Here is an 18,656-nt window from a genome sequence, read left to right as displayed (position 1 = left end):
AGACTGAGAGGCAGCCCAGCCCCAGCTGAGGAAAGGAACCAACCGTTACTCATCTGATCCGGTCCCGACCAATCTCCACGGAGTCACCATGACGATGCTCCACACACCACACGCCCGCCTCGCCGCGACCACTCCCACCGCTAGCCGGTCGCCACCATGGCCGCGCTCCTCCCCTCCTCTGTCCCCTTCCCCCACGCCTCCTTCCCCAACGCAAAGCCCCTCCAACTCGCCACCCCGTTCGCCGCCGCCGCCACGAGGCCCGAGTCACCAAACACGGCCCCGGCGCCCAACCCCGCCAGCGCCCGCCTCCGCCGCCTCATCGCCCGCGAGGACCTCGCCGCGGCTGCGCGCCTCGTCGAGCGCTCCGCCTCCCGCGATGGGGAGACCCCCGACGTGTACCTCTGCACCAAGCTCATCCGCAACCTCTGCCGCCGGGGCCGCACCTCCGACGCCGCGCGCGTGCTCCGCGCAGCCGAGGGGTCAGGCTCGCCTGTAGACGTCTTCGCCTACAACACCCTTGTCGCGGGGTACTGCCGCTACGGCCACCTCGACGCCGCGCGCAGGCTCATCGCGTCCATGCCCGTCGCGCCCGACGCGTACACGTACACGCCCCTGATCCGTGGCCTCTGCGACCGCGGCAGGGTCGCCGACGCGCTCAGCCTGCTCGATGATATGCTCCGACGCGGGTGCCAGCCCAGCGTCGTCACCTACACTGTGCTCCTCGAGGCGTTGTGCAAGAACAGCGGATTCGGGCAGGCCATGGCGATCCTGGATGAGATGCGCGCCAAGGGATGCACACCCAACATTGTCACCTACAATGTCATTATCAATGGCATGTGCAGGGAAGGCCGTGTTGATGACGCCAGGGAGCTCTTGAACACGTTGTCCTCTTACGGCTTCCAGCCTGACACTGTCAGCTACACCACCGTTCTGAAGGGCTTGTGCACTGCTAAGCGGTGGGATGATGTCGAGGAACTCTTTGCTGAGATGATGGAGAGGAACTGCATGCCAAATGAGGTGACTTTTGACATGCTAATCAGATTCTTTTGTCGAGGAGGTATGGTCGAGCGAGCGATTCAAGTTCTTGAACAAATGGCGGGGCATGGATGCACAGCCAACACTACCTTGTGCAATATTGTCATTAACTCTATTTGCAAACAAGGACGGGTTTACGATGCCTTTAAGTTCTTAAATAGCATGGGTTCCTACGGGTGCAATCCAGATACCATTAGCTATACTACAGTGCTTAAGGGCTTGTGTCGCGCCGAACGATGGGATGATGCCAAGGAGCTTCTAAAAGAGATGGTCCGAAAGAACTGCCCTCCAAACGAGGTGACATTCAATACATTTATCTGCATCTTGTGCCAAAAGGGGTTGATCAAGCAAGCTATTATGCTTATTGAGCAAATGTCAGAGCATGGATGTACAGTGGGTGTTGTCACATACAATGCTCTTGTTAATGGATTCTGTGTTCAAGGACGTATTGACAGTGCCCTAGAATTGTTTCGCAGCATGCCCTGCAAACCTAATACCATCACATATACTACTTTGCTGACAGGCTTGTGCAACACCGAACGGTTAGATGCTGCTGCAGAGCTCATAGCTGAGATGCTTCGTAGAGATTGCCCTCCAAATGCAGTGACTTTCAATGTACTCGTGAGTTTCTTCTGTCAAAAAGGATTCCTTGAGGAAGCAATTGAACTTGTTGAGCAAATGATGGAACATGGTTGCACCCCCAACCTGATTACATATAATACACTACTTGATGGGGTTACCAAGGATTGCAGTTCAGAAGATGCTCTGGAGTTGTTGCAAGGCTTGGTCAGCAAAGGAGTATTGCCAGATGTAATTACATTCTCTTCAATCATTGGTGTCCTGTCAAAAGAAGATAGAGTTGAAGATGCCATTCAAATGTTTCATGTAATGCAAGATATTGGAATTAGACCCAAAGCTGTGGTGTATAACAAGATACTACTTGGGCTCTGTAAAAGATGTGAAATAGATAATGCTATCGACTTTTTTGCCTATATGGTATCTAACGGATGCATGCCCAATGAATCAACCTACACTATACTTATTGAAGGCCTTGCTCATGAGGGTTCGTTGAAGGAGGCCCATGATCTACTGAGTGAGTTATGTTCACGAGGAGTTGTAAGCAAGAATTTAATAGAAGAGTGGCATTAAGGTTGAAGATCAAACTGTGCACCTTTGGGTCAAGACCGAACCGGACCACTAAGTGTGTATTCATTATCCACGGTAAACTGGATGTGGATTGATGGCTGCCTTCTGTGCTCAAGCTGCAGTACTTCATGTAGATAGTTGTTTGATGGCCTATAACTTCGTACAGAGGAACCATGACAATGTGAGTTTCTTCTTAGATGTATTTACCGTACTTTTACCCTGGGGAATATAAAGTTTCCAATTTTAGCTTGCTCTTGTACCAAAAAAAAGTATGCTGTTATGTATTGCCAAAAGCATTCTATATTTGAATTGGCTTAGACTGTAGAAATCTCACTGACAACAATAACCTTGTTCAGGAACCTTAGAAGTTTCAAGATGAGACCAAGAGATGAATCTGGAGTAATGCCCAAGCAAAAAAGTTTGGTGCTCATAATTTATACTTTTTCAGTAAAGAATACAATCCACTTTTTGTTTACTTGACACTCTTGAGTTTTCAACTGACACATTGACTTGTTAAACTGTAATGCATCGTACTTACGATGCTTTTATGCTTTTCTTTCATCAACTATGGTATGTGGACTGTTGCTTTTCCCTCCAGGCCTGTGTGAGACAGTAGCTTTTATTTTTATTTCAGTCTGTTGTTCAAGAGTGCAGACTGTGGCAGAACCACCTGAATTATCCCGGCTCAAGTGCGCAGGCCATCACCATAAAGGCAACACCAGCTCAAACGCACTTCAAACGGAACAATTCTTGGTCTGTCGGGTAACGTCCCGATACAACCACCGGTTCTCGGATCGAACAAGCATACCCCGCACGAAGGCGAGTCCAGAGATATTACAACCACAAGTTTACAACATAAGCAAAGTAGTGATTACAATATGTTTCAAAGATGTTTCAAAGTACTTATTACAAAACCAAACTTTGTAAACAGTTATACAAGCCATAACTTTAACTTCAGAGTTTGACAGCAGCGGAAAGAGACAACGACGGCTACAACACGTCGCAAAGGTATACCAAGCTAGCCCAAGCAAGGTATCACTCGTCATGGTCATTGCCGGCCGAAGACGTATCCCACTCTACGGACCAGCCAGGAGGCAAAGAGCAGGGCCAAGGCAAACTAGCGACCTGGTCCTCAAAACTCATTCCTGAAAAAGAGTTTCAACTGCAAGGCTGAGTATTTTAATACTCAGCAAGACTTAACCGTCAACGGGTATACTAAACCCACTTTAGCTAGACTATGCAAAGTTTGTGAGGCTCTGGTTTCCTTTTGCTGAAAAACAATAAAGAGTAGGTCCTTACTTTCAAGTTTTAGCTTTCAAGATTCTAGTTGATTAACCATTCTATGTAAGCAACTACTATCCAATCATGGTAGAAAACTAAGCAAACATCAAGATTGATAAATAATATAGTTGCTCTTATTACTCTGTGTGGCAAAGGGATCAAGCAGTCCCAAACTGTGAGAAGCAGACGATTCGAATCGAATTTCTTAACCTGGCCAGGCAAACCTAACACACACGTCTGGAACACCGTCGGGTCGTTCCCAAACAACCGTTGACCTTTCTTTCCGGCTTGTGGATAAGGTCACTCTCCCCGACTACAGGGCTCCTAGGCCGAACCTTGTCCCTCGAAGTCGTATTGTTGCGCAACATAAAAATAAAACCTATCCCTAAGAGAGAGTGAAAGGTATATCCACTCCCCGGTCCAATCGGCTACTAGGCTTGCCGCGTACCATATTTACGGCATGTGGCTAGTACTTTCAAAAACTTAACCACCGCTATCACACACCGCGACCTTAGCAAGTTCATCAACACAGACGGGGTCTCACATAAGGTTATGATATCGAACACAACCCCGTCTGTCGTCCTTATATTGATAACAGAAAGGTAAACAATCAATTCCTATAAAACTCGCGAGTGACAGGCAATCACTCGACTTTTACCGGTCCTATAAGCTTAGCAAGTAGTCGAACTCAAGTCTAGTGTTCAGTACATAGGTTCCTAGGATCATGCATCTAGGGTTTCAATTCAAATCCTAAGAACTGTAAATGCATAAGCAAGTAATAACAGTAAATGATAATAATTTGAAATATAGGTTATGTCCGGGGCTTGTCTTCTCGGTAGTTGCTAACTATTTCAGCCCTAGGCTCTTCCGAACTTTGGTCCGGGGCTTCAGTTAGTTCAGCAGTGTTCACTTGAGCTTCGAGATCACCTCCGTCAGACTCCGAGATCATCTCGTACGTCCCGTCCGATAAAGCAGTCGTATCTATATGTAATGCAAGAACAGTATTATAAACACACTTACGATGTGGCGAAGCTAAGCAAACAAAACAAATACACACATGGGCAATCGTTTATAGAGTAGTAACTCAACATTTCTAACTACATAAGGCATCATGATCAACAGCATAAGAAAGCTATATTAACATCATAAACAAGTGGGAGTGGTTTCCTATAGCAAGCAAACTATGGTTTGCTAACAAATTAGTCACTCAGTGCACATTCAGTAATAAAATCATAAAAAAATTACTTTAAACAGAAGGTAAATAGAACAAGCTATCCTGCAAATTTCATGCTAAAACCTATAGCTAATTATTCATAACAAATCAATTATTCAGACCACACCTAGAACAAGTTTGAATTACACAGATTAAATAGAGCAAAAAAGAAGCTCAAAAATTAACAGAAGACCTACACAGGGATGAATTAGCTACTGTGAATTTTTCATGATTTTATCTACACAGAAATAAATATGAGAAAATAGACAAAACAGACATCAGATTAATAAGATTCATTTTGAACTCCTGTTCTAGTCATGAACTGGGGCTCAAACTTCAAGTACAAGCTAAACTATTCAAAAATATCACTTAGAAATATTTTCATGATTTAACATCAGCATAAACTATTTATCATAATTAAAGTCTACTAAACAAGGATTAAATCAAATAAATATCTACACATGATAAATGACCACGAAATTTTTATATAAATACTAGAGTTACATGAACAATACACCATAAAAATTTCAGAGCATAACAAGGCTTCAAGCAATAGTTAAGAAAAAGATAAAACAACTAGCCTTTATGTACCTAGTGACACAAATCAAATTTTCCAGCAAAAACTTTCAATAAACATCCACCATATTTTGATTCTACTGCATAGAGATTTACACAAGGATTCCAGAACAACTAGATTTGCTATTTTACGAATTTTCTACGAATTACTAGTGAATTTCAAAGTTTACAGCTAGAAATTACAAAGAAGTCCTTAGAGCACTATTCAACTGAGTCATGGGCTTCGTAGACAGCCCCCTGGGGTTTCTTGAATTTTTGTAGCGAGGTCCCTGGTCGCAGGGGAGGACAGAGGAAAGTGCGCCAGCCATTTCCGGCGGCTCCGGTCGCCGGCGGCGAGGGGAAGAAGGCTAGGGAGGTGAAGTGGGCCAGGGCGAACCTGCTGATGGGGTCGAAGTGAAAGATTGGGGGTTGGATGGTGCTCGTCGACGTTGAGCAGGGCGCGGCGCGCGGAGGATGCTCGTTGACGGGGTGGTTCCAGTAGGGGATTGGCGACGAGAGGAGGGGGATTAGCTTCACTAGAACTTGGTGAAGCTCTCCGAGGGGTTGTAGTGGTCGGGCTCGGCTTGGGATGGCTGGTCCACGGCGGACAGCAGCCGGCGGTGAGCTGCGCTCGTCGGGGATGGGGTTCGGGTGGAGAAAAGACGCAATTGAAGGGTCAATGAGCTTCACTGAGGCACCATGAAGCTTCCTAGGGGGGTGATGGGGTCAATGTGGTGTTGTGGTAGTGGATCGGCGGCGGAGTCAAGCTTGCCGAACATGTGAGGGAGGCGGTGGTATTCTGGAGCTTGGGGCAGAGAGCGAGCGAGAAGAGGAGGGGAAACTGATGCGGGACTCCTCCCGGTGTTGGGGCGCGCGCGAGTTGGCAGTCCGGGGTGCTGCGCTGCTCGGGCCACGGCGGCGGCGAGGTGGCAGCCACGCGAAGCTCGGCGGGGGCGCGTGGCAAGGGGAGGAGGTACCAGCGCAAAGGGGGTGGGTCCAAGGGTTCGTGGAGGTGCCACGTGAGGCGGCGACGAAGCTGGAGGTGGCCTGCGGCCAGCCCAGAGCGGCAACGGGCGGCGCTCTGCGCGGCGCAGAGGAAGCAGACAAGAGGAAGAAGAAATTGGACTGTTTCGCAAATTCAGAAAATTTCAGGGACCCGGATGTAAATCAAAGATAACTTTTAATATAGAGCTCAAATGAAAAAGTGCCCAACATGAAAGTTGTTCAATTTTTCAAGATCTACAACTTTGATGTTGTGCAAAAATTTATTTGATCAAAGATTCAAGAGCTAATTTTGAAAACATAAGAGGGATTTTGAATTCTAGGAATTTTGTCTTTTTCAATGCAATTTCACTTCAAATTTAGACTTAAAAGCAAAATTTTCTGCCATGCAATAAATGCACTAAATTTTGCAAAAACACCCTCCACAAAAGCTATAATTACCCAATCTATTCAATTATAACTATAAAAAGGACCTTGCATAAAATCATAATTACACATATAACCTTTTATATTTACAAAAAGTTCATTTTTCAAGCAAATCAAGCACATGATGCATAAAATGGATACACAACTATTGTGCAGACACCTAGGGTGTCACACAGACGACAACATCCCTCATTGAATAATGGTTTTACCCAGGTTTCTGTCACTTAAATTTTTCTTGTCAAAGAATTATTAGAATATAATGTTATCTGGATGCTCTTTTTTGACTTTGAACAGGTTGGTGTGCTTTTACCATCTTCATCACCGAGAATTTGTATGTTGTAAGTTTTTTAGCTCCCTTTTTTGGTAGCTGTAGGTTTATGGTGTTATTTTTTACTAGCCTCCTGGAACCTCAGAATCTAGTGCACATGCTTTATCGTCAAAGAGTGAAGTCTGGTATCAGATTCTAACGTTATTATATGTTTCAAAAGGTGATCGTTGCCTATGATGGAGACGTGAGAAACTAATCAACAACTCAAGATGCGGCAGACCCAAGCAAGTGGTGGAGATCAGGGACCTATTCTGCAGGTAAGCTCATAGTCATGCAGTAACCTTTTATCATTCCATTTCAGCAGCACTTAAATTGGTTGGTAAGCCAACATGGTGACCAATGAACCCCTCATGAGATCCTGAAGATCAGAACTGAACAAATTTCATTGCCCAGAAGCTCAGATTCTAGTGTCTGATTTTACAGGTAGAGGAAGACATGGTCAATAGAGTAATCTTAAGAGATGCTGGGTTCTAGTCTAGATGCACACCAGCTTTGACAGGTAGAGGGCGACATGGTGTCAAAGAAGACATCTTCAGTTTAATGAAGTTCAGTTTCAGCACTGTCCCAGGAAGAGCAACGAAGTGGCGCATGATTTGGACAAGCATGGCACGGCGCTGAAGATAGATAACAGCTCAGGTGCTCCGGGTGCATAAGGTGCTCCCGTGCACCCGACAGATTGCTGAAGATAGGCGAGATGAGTGTCTGAAATGCTGTATCCAGGGTTTGTACAGAACGTGGTGGCTAGAGATTTGTCTAGCATCAGGGTAACGAAAATTCACAAGAGAGTCAATCCATTACATATTAAGTACTGTTTCAAGTCGCATTCCTCGTGCAGCCTGAAAATGAAACGCGCTGCTGTACCTCCCACTGAGATGATTATGTCTTTTTACTTATTTAAAATACTGATTCAAATCCAAGTTAGTACTGCGCTCAGTTCAAATCTGCCAATCGAGGTGAGTTGCTTAAGAAAAACTGCACTGAAACGTACTGATGGTACAAGCTGGTTAGTCACCCAGCATCCTTGTATGGCTGTATGGCACAACACAACTTTGTCATATCAAAACCAACTTGTCAGCCAAAGTTATCTTACATGGACGCCTTCCAGTCTTCCGTAAATTAGCGCATCTACCTACTTCCTACGCCCAACGCAAACAAACTGTACAAGGCTCAATAAAAACACGACCTTTTATTGTTTGTTCACATCGCCTGTGTACCGAAATGACAAGGCGGCCCCAAAGTTCCTCCTCTCCACCTCGAAGTCATCGTCCGTGTCATCGCTGGAGCTGGACTCTGGATGAATCGTTGAAATAGCTGGGCACGACTCATGGATGCCTTTGGCTATGCAGTCTTTGGTCGCGAGCATCTTGACTTGCCCAGCATGGGAGATCTCTACCACGACCTTGCCGTCATCTGTTGGAAGAGGCTGCTTCCAGGGCTCCCCATCCATTCTCATGTAAGCATGATCGGTTGCGCCTCTGAGGAACTCAAATCGAACTCGGTGAGCCTGCAAAGAAGAGAATTTCAGTTTTCATGAACATGCAGAAGCAGAGAGGTTTGAGTTAGCTCCAGAGTGCAGTTTTAAAATTTTCTATCCTGCTGCTAGGGTAGTTGAACTCTGGCCTGTCCCTAACTACTTTTCTGAGTTACTAAGATCCATCTAATGACTGATATCAATGCATGTGGGTTTGGATGGGAGAAATACAGCAACTAATGATCCAGTCTGCAGTTGCAAACCTGTGCAAGACGAGTTCCATGCCCTTTTGGAGATAGCAAGACAAGCCCATGCCAAGCATCTTTGAAACCCACAATCTCTAGAAGGCCATCATCCACAAGCGGAGGCATTACCAAGTCTCTCTGCAATGGTATAAATCACACGAGAGAATCAAATATGATATTCACCTAAACAGTTTGTTTTGTGGAAAGTTCTGGTATAAATAAGTCTTGTACAAGGAATGTCTTGAACTCACTTTTCTTTGCTTCCTCTTACTTGGTGTTCCCCAAGGGTTTAGTCCACCAGAGAAGCTAGGCAAATTGAGACAAACAATGGACCGGATACTGCATTTGTGTAAAAAAAACTGTCAGAACATTATAGTCTGGCATCATGTCACCAAGGGCAATTATCTGAAAATATTATAGGCATCTAGTGCTTCTGCCATGATGTGTGCATATTAGAAAGATGGTTCAGAAGACAAACATGATTATATGCTACAGCATTATCTATTCTATAACAGAAATTGCAATGTTCCATCAGCGGTCAACGTTGATCACGTAGCATCCAAAACTCTTTGATATGCTCACCATTTGTTTACCATTTCAAAATATTGAGTTGGTGATTGTGTGACCTACCACCATCACTTTAGAGGACTTTCTACAGATTGATTCACACATGCATATGTGTGAACCATGAAATGTGTGACCTATGATATGAATATTTTTGGCTTCATGCATGTTGAAATTTTACACGTCACTTCTAGATTAGTGGGTCGAGTTGAGTTGTAGTACTTGTTCATTTGACATCAGATAACAGACTGGAGTGCGACTAGTTGATATAGACAAGGAAGAGCACAGCAGCCTTACCTCTGCGGAATTTCCAATGTTTCCCATTTTCCAGATTTCTTCATTATCTTTACTTTTGCAAGGCAAGCAATGTTCCTGAAGCCCAGTGAAAAAATGGGGAAAGTGGTGTGAGCTGACTACAAGTTTTTTTTAATAAATAGAAAAAACACCAAATTTCTGAACTGCGACTTGTAACTAATATTCCGTTTCACAACACAAGACAATTCCACAGCCAAAGTACCACCAAGGGAATTACCGAGACATTGGATGAAACAGAGAGGCACAAAACCATCCTTGCGTGCATGCGAGCTTTAAATATTGTTTCTGCAGTACAGAACAGCAAAGAGATTGGTTTCTGTATGGCTAAACATACACGTAAATCATAAATGACAATGAATCATAAGGAACAAGGCACTACGAAAATAGAGAACGCACAGCAGCTTACTTCACCTGATTAGACAACTGATTCTTGAACTTCTCTGGATGCAGTTTCCTCTCAGAATGAAACCCATAAGATACTTGGGCATCCATTCCTGTGACAGAAAAAAGAGTCTCTTTCAAACTGCCTCTTTAGCTAAGGAGAGTTTGTTCAGTTCATTTTATAAGAAGAGCAAAGAAAAAACGTATTAACAACTAACAGGCAACCTAAAATTAACCTTTTGGAAAAAAAGGAACTTACCCATACTGAAGTAATTCCAAAACCCCCCACGATATGTGTAAGAATATTCCTGGGAACAAAGAGAAAAGAGTATAACTAAAAAATGGCAACATAATTCAAAAGATTGATTTTCTCATACTATTTTTTGAAAATTAGTTCTTCAACTTTCCTCATATTCTTTTTGACAAGAATTTTCTCATATTCCATAACTGGCATTTACGCAACTCAACTAATGGAGAGAGAAAACATATAGCGCAAAACAACTATCTATTCAGGTAGATAAAAGATGAAAAGTAAAAAACGACAGGTATCATTCAGCAAGTTGAAAAGATCGAATAATCATTATGTACTATTCAACAAGTTGTAAAGATCCCAGTTAAATATTTGGAATCCAAGAAATGGAGTATGGAATAGCACAATGGCACGAGACTACATGCAAAGCGTATTTCGAAAAAGGAATGATATTTTTCTTGATGCATGATATGTGCTACCTCTACCTCTCTTTTCTTAGAAATAAGTATTTAAGATATTAGTCTAACATATCAGCATGGCAATTGAAATACATTGAAGGTGATGGATCATATTCTTCCAAAGGAAAAGGGGAAAACAATAGCTGTGTCCAAAAAGAAAGCAAACTGTAAATAAATGCAGTAAATATGCTTGCATTAAGGGAAAAAAGGGGTAATGTCAGGCATTGTTACCATATCTTGTGGATCTGTCTTTGGCACGCAGCGAAATGCATGCAAAGAATGAGGCAAGTCTGGAGGTGCAATTGGATCGCAAGGAGAACCTTTTGGGCTTTCCATTCTCATGACAATATGCCAGCTGAATAATTGTATGATTACCAGTATTAGTTAACATCCATATACCATACGATGATTTCATACTAAAGATACCAACGCCTTTAAAAAGCAAACCCACCTATCAATGTTCATCTCTCTTGATTCTCTTACCAGTTGAAGAAATGATATGACTGAATCCTGATCTGTTCCAGGGTTTCTCTTCCCCTGCATATTAATTGTTTGATATTATTGACATCCACTCATATAGTGTTCCAGAGGAGCTAGCAGCCAACAAAAAAGCTGGCTTCACAAAAGGTAACATAAAATGGACTTTCCTACCCACCATCATAAAACTGTTGCTTATCTTAATAGATTACGTAAAATTCTACGGACTTACTGAACAGCTTAGAAAGTTAAAAAACCACAATGGAAGGAGAAAAGAACTACATAATATTTCATATCTGTGAAATATTTGAATTCATTAGAGATCTTATCGTCAACTATATATGTCAAAGCAGATAAAGCATAAAAGGATCATGCAAGTACAGAACACTGCAGTAAAGATTGTCTAATAGGAAGGTGGGGAAAAGTTTGACCAGCCAGGGAAAGCCTCCCCGAGCATTGCATGTAGGTAGGAATGCTGGTCTAGAAAAGCCCTGAACCCCGGCTTCACCCGTACAGGTGCATTCGTACCTGGGCCAGCACCATAGTCAGCCAGTCACTGGACCGGCCAACTGCCCAAGAGACAGCCAAGCAGCGCCAGGCTGGTGCCACTGATAGCCAGGATTTCCAGGCCCAATGCCCCTCTGTATGTTTTGGGTGGAAAGGGACCTTTTTTGGTGTGAACTGGGATCAAACACCGATCGGCAGCTCGCAACTATGCTCCGCTATCACTGCACTACATGTGCATTCACAATATAGGAAGGAAAAAGATTGAATTGATTTTAAACTTACCCATCCAAAAGAATATGGCAAGTTATTTCCAGTTCCCAATGGAACTGTAGCAACAGGAGGTGGATGTGCTAACTTAAGATCAGATACAATTCCAAGCAACCAACCAGCCGTTCCATCACCTCCAGCAACCTAATAGGATTTCCATGATATAATAGACACATGTTAAGACTATCCAAATAAGCAAGAAATACAAAATAATGGTGGAAATGTTAGCAAGAGATATTGTCTGGTTGCACTCACTATTAGCCTTAGTCTCCTGTAGATTTCAGAAGCAAGAGTATCACCATCGTGCTTGAGCCTTTCCAAGTTGCTATATAATTTGTGCAAGACCTTGTCTGGAGCTTCGTCAAGCAGATCGAACACCTGAATTTTACACAGTTAGGCCTGATCGCAAAACGACAATTTAATTTACGGCTGTAACAAACGCAAAATCAATGTGACACCAAAGAAGTATATTTGCAGAAATAGACAAGGTCTACCTGAGCATGGTTGAGAAGCTTACGGTATGTGATAATTAAATTACGTCCCAACTGGCCACCACTTTTGGTGTTGATAAAAACAATAACAGGACATGTTGGTATCTGAGAAACATGCTCCCCTGGAGACTCCGGTGCGAAGATATAAGTTGGGATATAGAATTCTTTCATCATGTCATTTCTGTCAACGTTTTTCTCCATTGAAGTCTGCAACCTGGAATATTCATGCTATGTTAGAAACATGATTATGCACTGCAAGGCTAAAGGTTCTAATGTTTGTTCTGACTTATATGTTCTTACAGTCAGAAATGCAAGCTGGTAAATTGCAAACGCAGCACTACATTTTTGGCAAAGGGTGTGATTCCGTTCTATTCCAAGTAAGTGGTACATGCTTCAGAACGGGCAATATAAGATCATAAACAAAACTAGGTGATACTGAAAGCAGTTCATGTTCATGGTCAGCTGCTTTGAAAAGAGCCTGCTCATGACGTACATCCCTTCAAGTGCACGGAAACAGATGCCAGTCGCTGTCAGTCTGACAATAAGGCTTACATTCAATTATCTGAAGAAAAAATCGCTGTTGTTGTTATTTTGCCAATAAAATCGCGTCACCTGTCAGTATCTCCTAGAACAATCTAAAACACGTACCATAAATCCTTTCGCGGAAAAAGTAGCCATAAATGACCAATCGATCAAAAAGGCCCGAATCATTTCATATCGATCAAAGCAGCCGAATTGAATCGGGAATCAAACCAAGGTGCGCTGATCATGACAACTTATATAGAAAGTAAAAAAATCGAACAAACTCAATGCTAAACCACAGGTATAAACACAGGTAACACTACAAATTCGTAACGAGCCTCAACGAGATTGTAGAACCCAGAGCGCTGAAACAACCAACAAGATGCGCTCCACTCAGCTAGAATCGAATCATCGTCGAAGAACACGGCGGAAAACCCTACCCACCCTTACCGGGCCAGATCACGCGCGCGCAGAGCTATTCAGGACTCCAAACAGCGCGCGTAAAACTAAACATACGCCACAGAAAACACAAGGGTTCCTTCGCAGGCTCACTTGGAACCCCCCGCCATTGCCGCGCAAACCAGGATTCGAAACCTCACGAGACAGATTAGCAGAGAATCCAGCTCAGGGATCGCGCGCGCTCACCTGGGGGCGGCAGGGAGAATCCGAATCGCTTGCGGAGGACGGCGCCGAGGGCCCTAGAGCGAGCGGCGCCCTGGGGGCTCGGGTCGGGTCGGGGGGGGGGGGGGGGGCGTGCCGCGGGCGGAGGGAAGGAAGGAATGGGAATGGGAATGGGAATGGGGAGATGGATTCTTCTGTCTCTTTTCCGCGTGCTGGGGGTATGTCCTTGTGTGCTTGAGCTCGAGGAGGGAAGAGGGGGCGGGTTTCACAAACACACGAGGGGTGCCGGAGCGCGTGCGCGGCTAGCTTATATTTGCCCCGGCTGCCACCTGCCAGGCGGGCCGCGCCGCTTGGTCCACGTGCGGCGGCGGCGACGCGTGGCTTCTGTTTCCGGCCCACCGGCTCACGCTGCGGGCCCAACAGAATGATGCAGGCGCGGTGCGGTCGGTCGGTTGCTCCCTTCACCTGTTTGGTGGTGTGACCACCAGGCACCAGCGGTTGCCGTGTCCGGCTGGCATGTGGCCCCGGGGAGGCGTGGGGCACCCGTGTCAGGTTTGTGGAGTTGGTCGAATGGGAGGTACTAGGTACTGACCTTCTCGGCCTTTTTCCGTTGGGGTGGTTGATCCCCGTCGCCGGCGGGTAGAGTAGTTCGTTCGTTTATTCTTGGGCTTTGGCTCGACTCGGAGAGAAACCACACGCGCTACACAGCCTAGCGGGCAGACAGGACCCTTCTGAGTCCCGATCCGCCCGCGGTGCGGGCTCCTCCGGCGGCCAAGATTTTCCTCCCTCGAATCGGGGCACTTCGGCACTCGGCACGCCGGCACCGTGGTGTGGGTGCGTGGTGCGTCGTCGCTCGAGCCGGGCAGACCAGCTCACCAGATCAGCGGAGCAGATCAGTGTCGAGGAATCTTGGCAGGTGATTCGCCGCAGCTCCACGTGACCCCCGATCCTTGTACGAGCGAGGCTGGCTGTGTACGTCTCTCTTAATTTGGAGCTTTTTATGGGGGGCGAGCGTGTACCCTCGCTCCCTCGGAGGGTGGCACTGATGATTAAGAATTCGAAACGGATACTAGATATCTGAATTATCCGACATTCATATTCGCTTAGACATTAATATATATATCTGTATTCGTATTCGAATTTAATATGATAGTAAAGTGGATATATCCAAATCCGATTTTTATTAATTTTTTATCTGATTACACATTCGTATTCGACAATATCCGACACTATCCGTATTCGTTTTCATTCAAAAACTATTTAAAAAGTTATATTAATTTCTCATAACCCATATTATTAAATTTTATAATAAAGATATAAAAAATTAATTTACTTTAATTATTTTTGTTTTATCTTGAAATTACTTTTATATTTTTTAATTTATATATAATAAAAATTATTTATATATTTATTGCAATATTTTTATTCCGCATTTTATTTTTTATGTATTTATTTATTAACATATTTATTGATAAATAAACTATTTTTCAACTAGCTATCTTTATTATATTGTTATACTTTAGTTTGTACATGTATAATGATTTTGTAATCTAAAACTACCAATAAAGAAAATGGCTAAACATTATCTTATATGTCATGTAAATATCCGAATTAGAGGTACCCGTTTTGCATTCATATCCGAGAATGTATCTGTATTTGATTTAAAATATGGTAAAAAGTGCTATCCGAATCTGACTCCATGCGAACCCAATCCGTTTTCCATCCCTACTGATCTACTGATGATCAGACTTCCGAGATGTTACACGTCTAGTACTTCATAATCAAACAGAAATAGTAAGTACCCTGAAATCTCCGTGCCCAGGAAACACGTAACGGTCATAATCAAACAGAAATAGTAAGTACCCTGAAATCTCCGTGGCCAGGAAACACGTAACGATCATATCAGCATGGTACGATAAGCACCAGCAACTGCTGCTACGTCCGTCTTTTACCATGGGCAAGCAAAACAAGCAGTCACGATGCTCAAACGGGTCTCAATTTTGACGAAATCAGTTTACGAAAAGAACCAAGTTGGGGGGACTTTAGTGGTGGCGTCGGAAAGGAAAGGGTAAGTAGGGCCTACTAGCGCGGAGCCAAAATTCTTATCTGCCAACACGACGCTAGCGCATCGAATCATCTGCTCTGGAGGTGCCCTTCGATGTTTCGCAAGCAAGAGGAGATTCCTCACGATGTGACGGAAGCATCTCCCCTCTCTCTCTCTCTCTCTCTTTTCCGCGCCCGTGCTGACCTGGTGCTCGTGGAGAAAGGGTTCGGAATGTTGAGAGAGCGAACATGTTGGCTGAAAGGTGGCGCCGAAAGCTCATGCCGACAGTGTGGCGACATTGTCACGGCTTGGTTGGTGTGCGGCGGATGCCTCAGCCCCCCGTCCGGTCGAGCGCATGCATTCCAGGGGTAAGATGCGGTGCGGAGGTTGTTGACGACTTTGGCAGCCGACAACGAATTTTAGGGGGCGTTTGGTTGCTGGGCCAGCTTCGCGTTGCCTCGCCCGCACGAGCAAGCCTCGCCTTGCCAGAAATCGCTCTCACTACGGGAGGCTGGCTGTTTGCCGTGTGTCAAAAACACACGGCAAAGACCTTTTTGCACACGGCAAAGCTTTTGCCATGTATTGCACACGGCAAACAAGCGTCGGTAAAAAAGTCTTTTGCCGTGTGCTATTTATCGAACACATGGTAAATAGTTTGCCGAGTGCTAAAAAGCACTAGGCAAAGAAGTTTTCAAAAACCGATTTTAAAAATAGAAAACAAAAAAGATTTAATTCGGGGAGGACCCCACCGGCCAGCCACACACCGATTCCATCTAAATTGTAAGTTGTAACATTTTTCGCACACCACGCAGCCGGCAAGATTCAAACTCACGACTTCTCCCTCACGTGTAACCTTCTCTACCACTACACCACACAGTCACTTGTGTCTATACTGCATTTTCCCCACATATTATACTAAACCGAGAGTATATTGTTTGTTTGAGGCCCTAAACGAATTCAAATTAAAAAGTTGTCAACTATAAAGTTTCATAATTTTTCGAGATCTATAACTTTTATTTTGGTAGTTTTTCTATCTGAGGTCATTTACGAAATTTAAATTTAACTTTGTCGTGTGCTAGATCTAGGGCACAGGGCAAAGTTTGGTTGTTTGCCGTGTGCCTTGATCTGGCACACGGCAAACACTTGCTTTGCCGTGTGTCCTTGATCTGGCACACGGCAAAGCATTCGAAACACTTTATTTTAACTTCAATTTTTGTACCATTCAATTTGTTCTAATATTTTATGTTTGCATAACTTTGTCACAATTTTTACCTTGCCAAAGTGACTCAACAATTCGTATTTGATGATTCTATGAGAAAAAATATATAATCTAATGTGTTTCAAGCTCAAATTCAAATTAATTATTTAATTGCAAAAATAAAATATAATTATTAAACGGCTTCGAAAAATAACCAAAATTTTACGTGATGTAATTTAAATTGTATATTGGTAATAGCAAATTTTTTGAAGTCAAATTCAAATTCGATCATAACTTTCACTCCAAACCTTACTGCATCCTTCTCAACTCTCTTATTCTTCTTCGCAGATATTTCCATTTGTAAGCATCGTACATGATAAAATTTTGAAATCCACTCAAATTTTTACCATAGCCTCCACACATGATATCATGAGATATTGCCAAATCTCATAATTTTTAGACTTCATTTTCTTTTTTTAGAATTTTAAAATCATTCGGACACACGTTCATGGTCGTGTTTCCTGCACAAGATGTTCGAAATTTCTTTTCATTTAATGGGTAAGGCCTCAAACTAGGTTAAATAACATGAGTATCATTTTTCACTCATTTTATTCTATTATTTGAATCACTTGCGGCTCAAATTTGACTTGATTCAAAAATTACTTGAAATGCAATTAATTAGTTAAATATAACAAATAAATATAAAAATGTATCAAATTTTAACATGGAGTGGCACATGTTGTATGTGAAGAGTAGAAAAAGTTTCAATGTGAGAAGACAAAAAAAAATTTATTGTTTTGCCGTGTGCCAAAAAAAAGCACACGGCAAACCATGACTTTGCCGTGTGTCAAAAAAAAGAAAAAAACACATGGCAAACCATGACTTTGCCATGTGCTTTGGTTTTACCGTGTGTTTTCTTGAGCACACTCGGCAAAAATCATGTTTGCCGTGTGCCCGTGAATTTGCACACGGCAAACTATGGTGCACACGGCAAAATCGAAGTTTCCGGTAGTGTCTCCGGCAGAAGAAGCATAAAGCTTGCCTGTGTAGACTTCGAGGAGCACTAGCCCAGAAACCAATCGATGGTTTTCTTGCTTAGACAGGCAAAACAAGATGGCGCAAGGCCACCAAACACAGCCAGCAGCTTTAAGAGCAAGTATTATAAAACCAGCTCAGAAGGTTGTATAGCAGAATAAGTCATGATATTCCTCACTAGCAGAGAGAGAAAAAGGAGAGAAAGGCTAGTCGGCGCTGTGCATGTCACCCCGTTTGAAACATGAGGATCGAGAAAAAAGTTTGCTCCCAACCAATTGATGCGCATGTAATCAGCTTTTTCTTGCTCCATGCGATCCAATACCATCCTTATTTCCTATTCTTACTCCTTATTTGAAGAGTGGCCACAAACGTATAGACCATAAAAGATGGTATGCATATGTAAATATTAACTACTGTATTTGTTTTTTCCATTTAACCGATCTAGTAGCCAAGCCATTATATGAGCTGGCTATATTATTAATTTTATATGATATAGCACTTGTATTTAGCCAGCGGCAGGCTAAATTATTAGCCATGCTCTAATCATCGACTGCTTGGATGGATTACAAAATCTCAATCCATTGTCTGACTGAAGTAGCGTGGTTGTTCGTTGGTGGACTGTTTGTTAGTTTATTTGGCCCAATAGCAGCTATAGCTTTTCAAGGCCGAGCGTGGTGGGCTGGTGGCAGTTCTATGAGTTAATTCTCTCAATGCCATCAAAATTTTAGCCAATCCCTTCAATGCCATCAAAATTTTAGCCATCCCTTCATTGCTACTGAAATTTTACTTCAATCCCCTCAATGCCATTTCCGTTAGATTTGGAG

The 18,656-nt window shown here is 43.5% G+C and overlaps 1 protein-coding gene and 1 pseudogene across 2 annotated transcripts; one reads left to right on the top strand and one right to left on the bottom strand.

Annotated features, from left to right (window-relative positions):
* The first annotated feature begins 62 nt into the window (after positions 1–62).
* LOC120674215 lies at positions 63–7,853 on the top strand (annotated as a pseudogene).
* Positions 7,854–7,940: 87 nt separating this feature from the next.
* Positions 7,941–13,704, bottom strand: LOC120674216 (diacylglycerol kinase 5-like). 2 transcript variants are annotated; one of them, XM_039955360.1, is made up of 13 exons: positions 13,580–13,704; positions 12,416–12,626; positions 12,177–12,299; positions 11,937–12,065; positions 11,122–11,207; positions 10,902–11,025; positions 10,222–10,270; positions 9,993–10,075; positions 9,799–9,866; positions 9,564–9,638; positions 8,954–9,041; positions 8,721–8,840; positions 7,941–8,490 (listed from the first exon to the last, which is right to left on the bottom strand). In XM_039955360.1, exons 2-13 carry the CDS (start codon positions 12,611–12,613, stop codon positions 8,173–8,175), a joined length of 1,461 nt encoding a protein of 486 aa, XP_039811294.1. In that variant the 5' UTR covers positions 12,614–12,626; positions 13,580–13,704; the 3' UTR covers positions 7,941–8,172. The 2 variants fall into 2 exon arrangements, with proteins under 2 accessions (XP_039811294.1, XP_039811295.1); XM_039955361.1 differs by lacking the exons at positions 11,937–12,065; positions 12,177–12,299; positions 12,416–12,626; positions 13,580–13,704 and adding an exon at positions 11,676–11,925.
* Between the last annotated feature and the right edge of the window lie 4,952 nt (positions 13,705–18,656).

Source organism: Panicum virgatum, chromosome 5N (assembly GCF_016808335.1).
Source record: "Panicum virgatum strain AP13 chromosome 5N, P.virgatum_v5, whole genome shotgun sequence".
In the NCBI taxonomy this organism is placed as follows: Eukaryota; Viridiplantae; Streptophyta; class Magnoliopsida; order Poales; family Poaceae; genus Panicum; species Panicum virgatum.
This window is presented reverse-complemented; position numbering and strand designations above follow the sequence as displayed.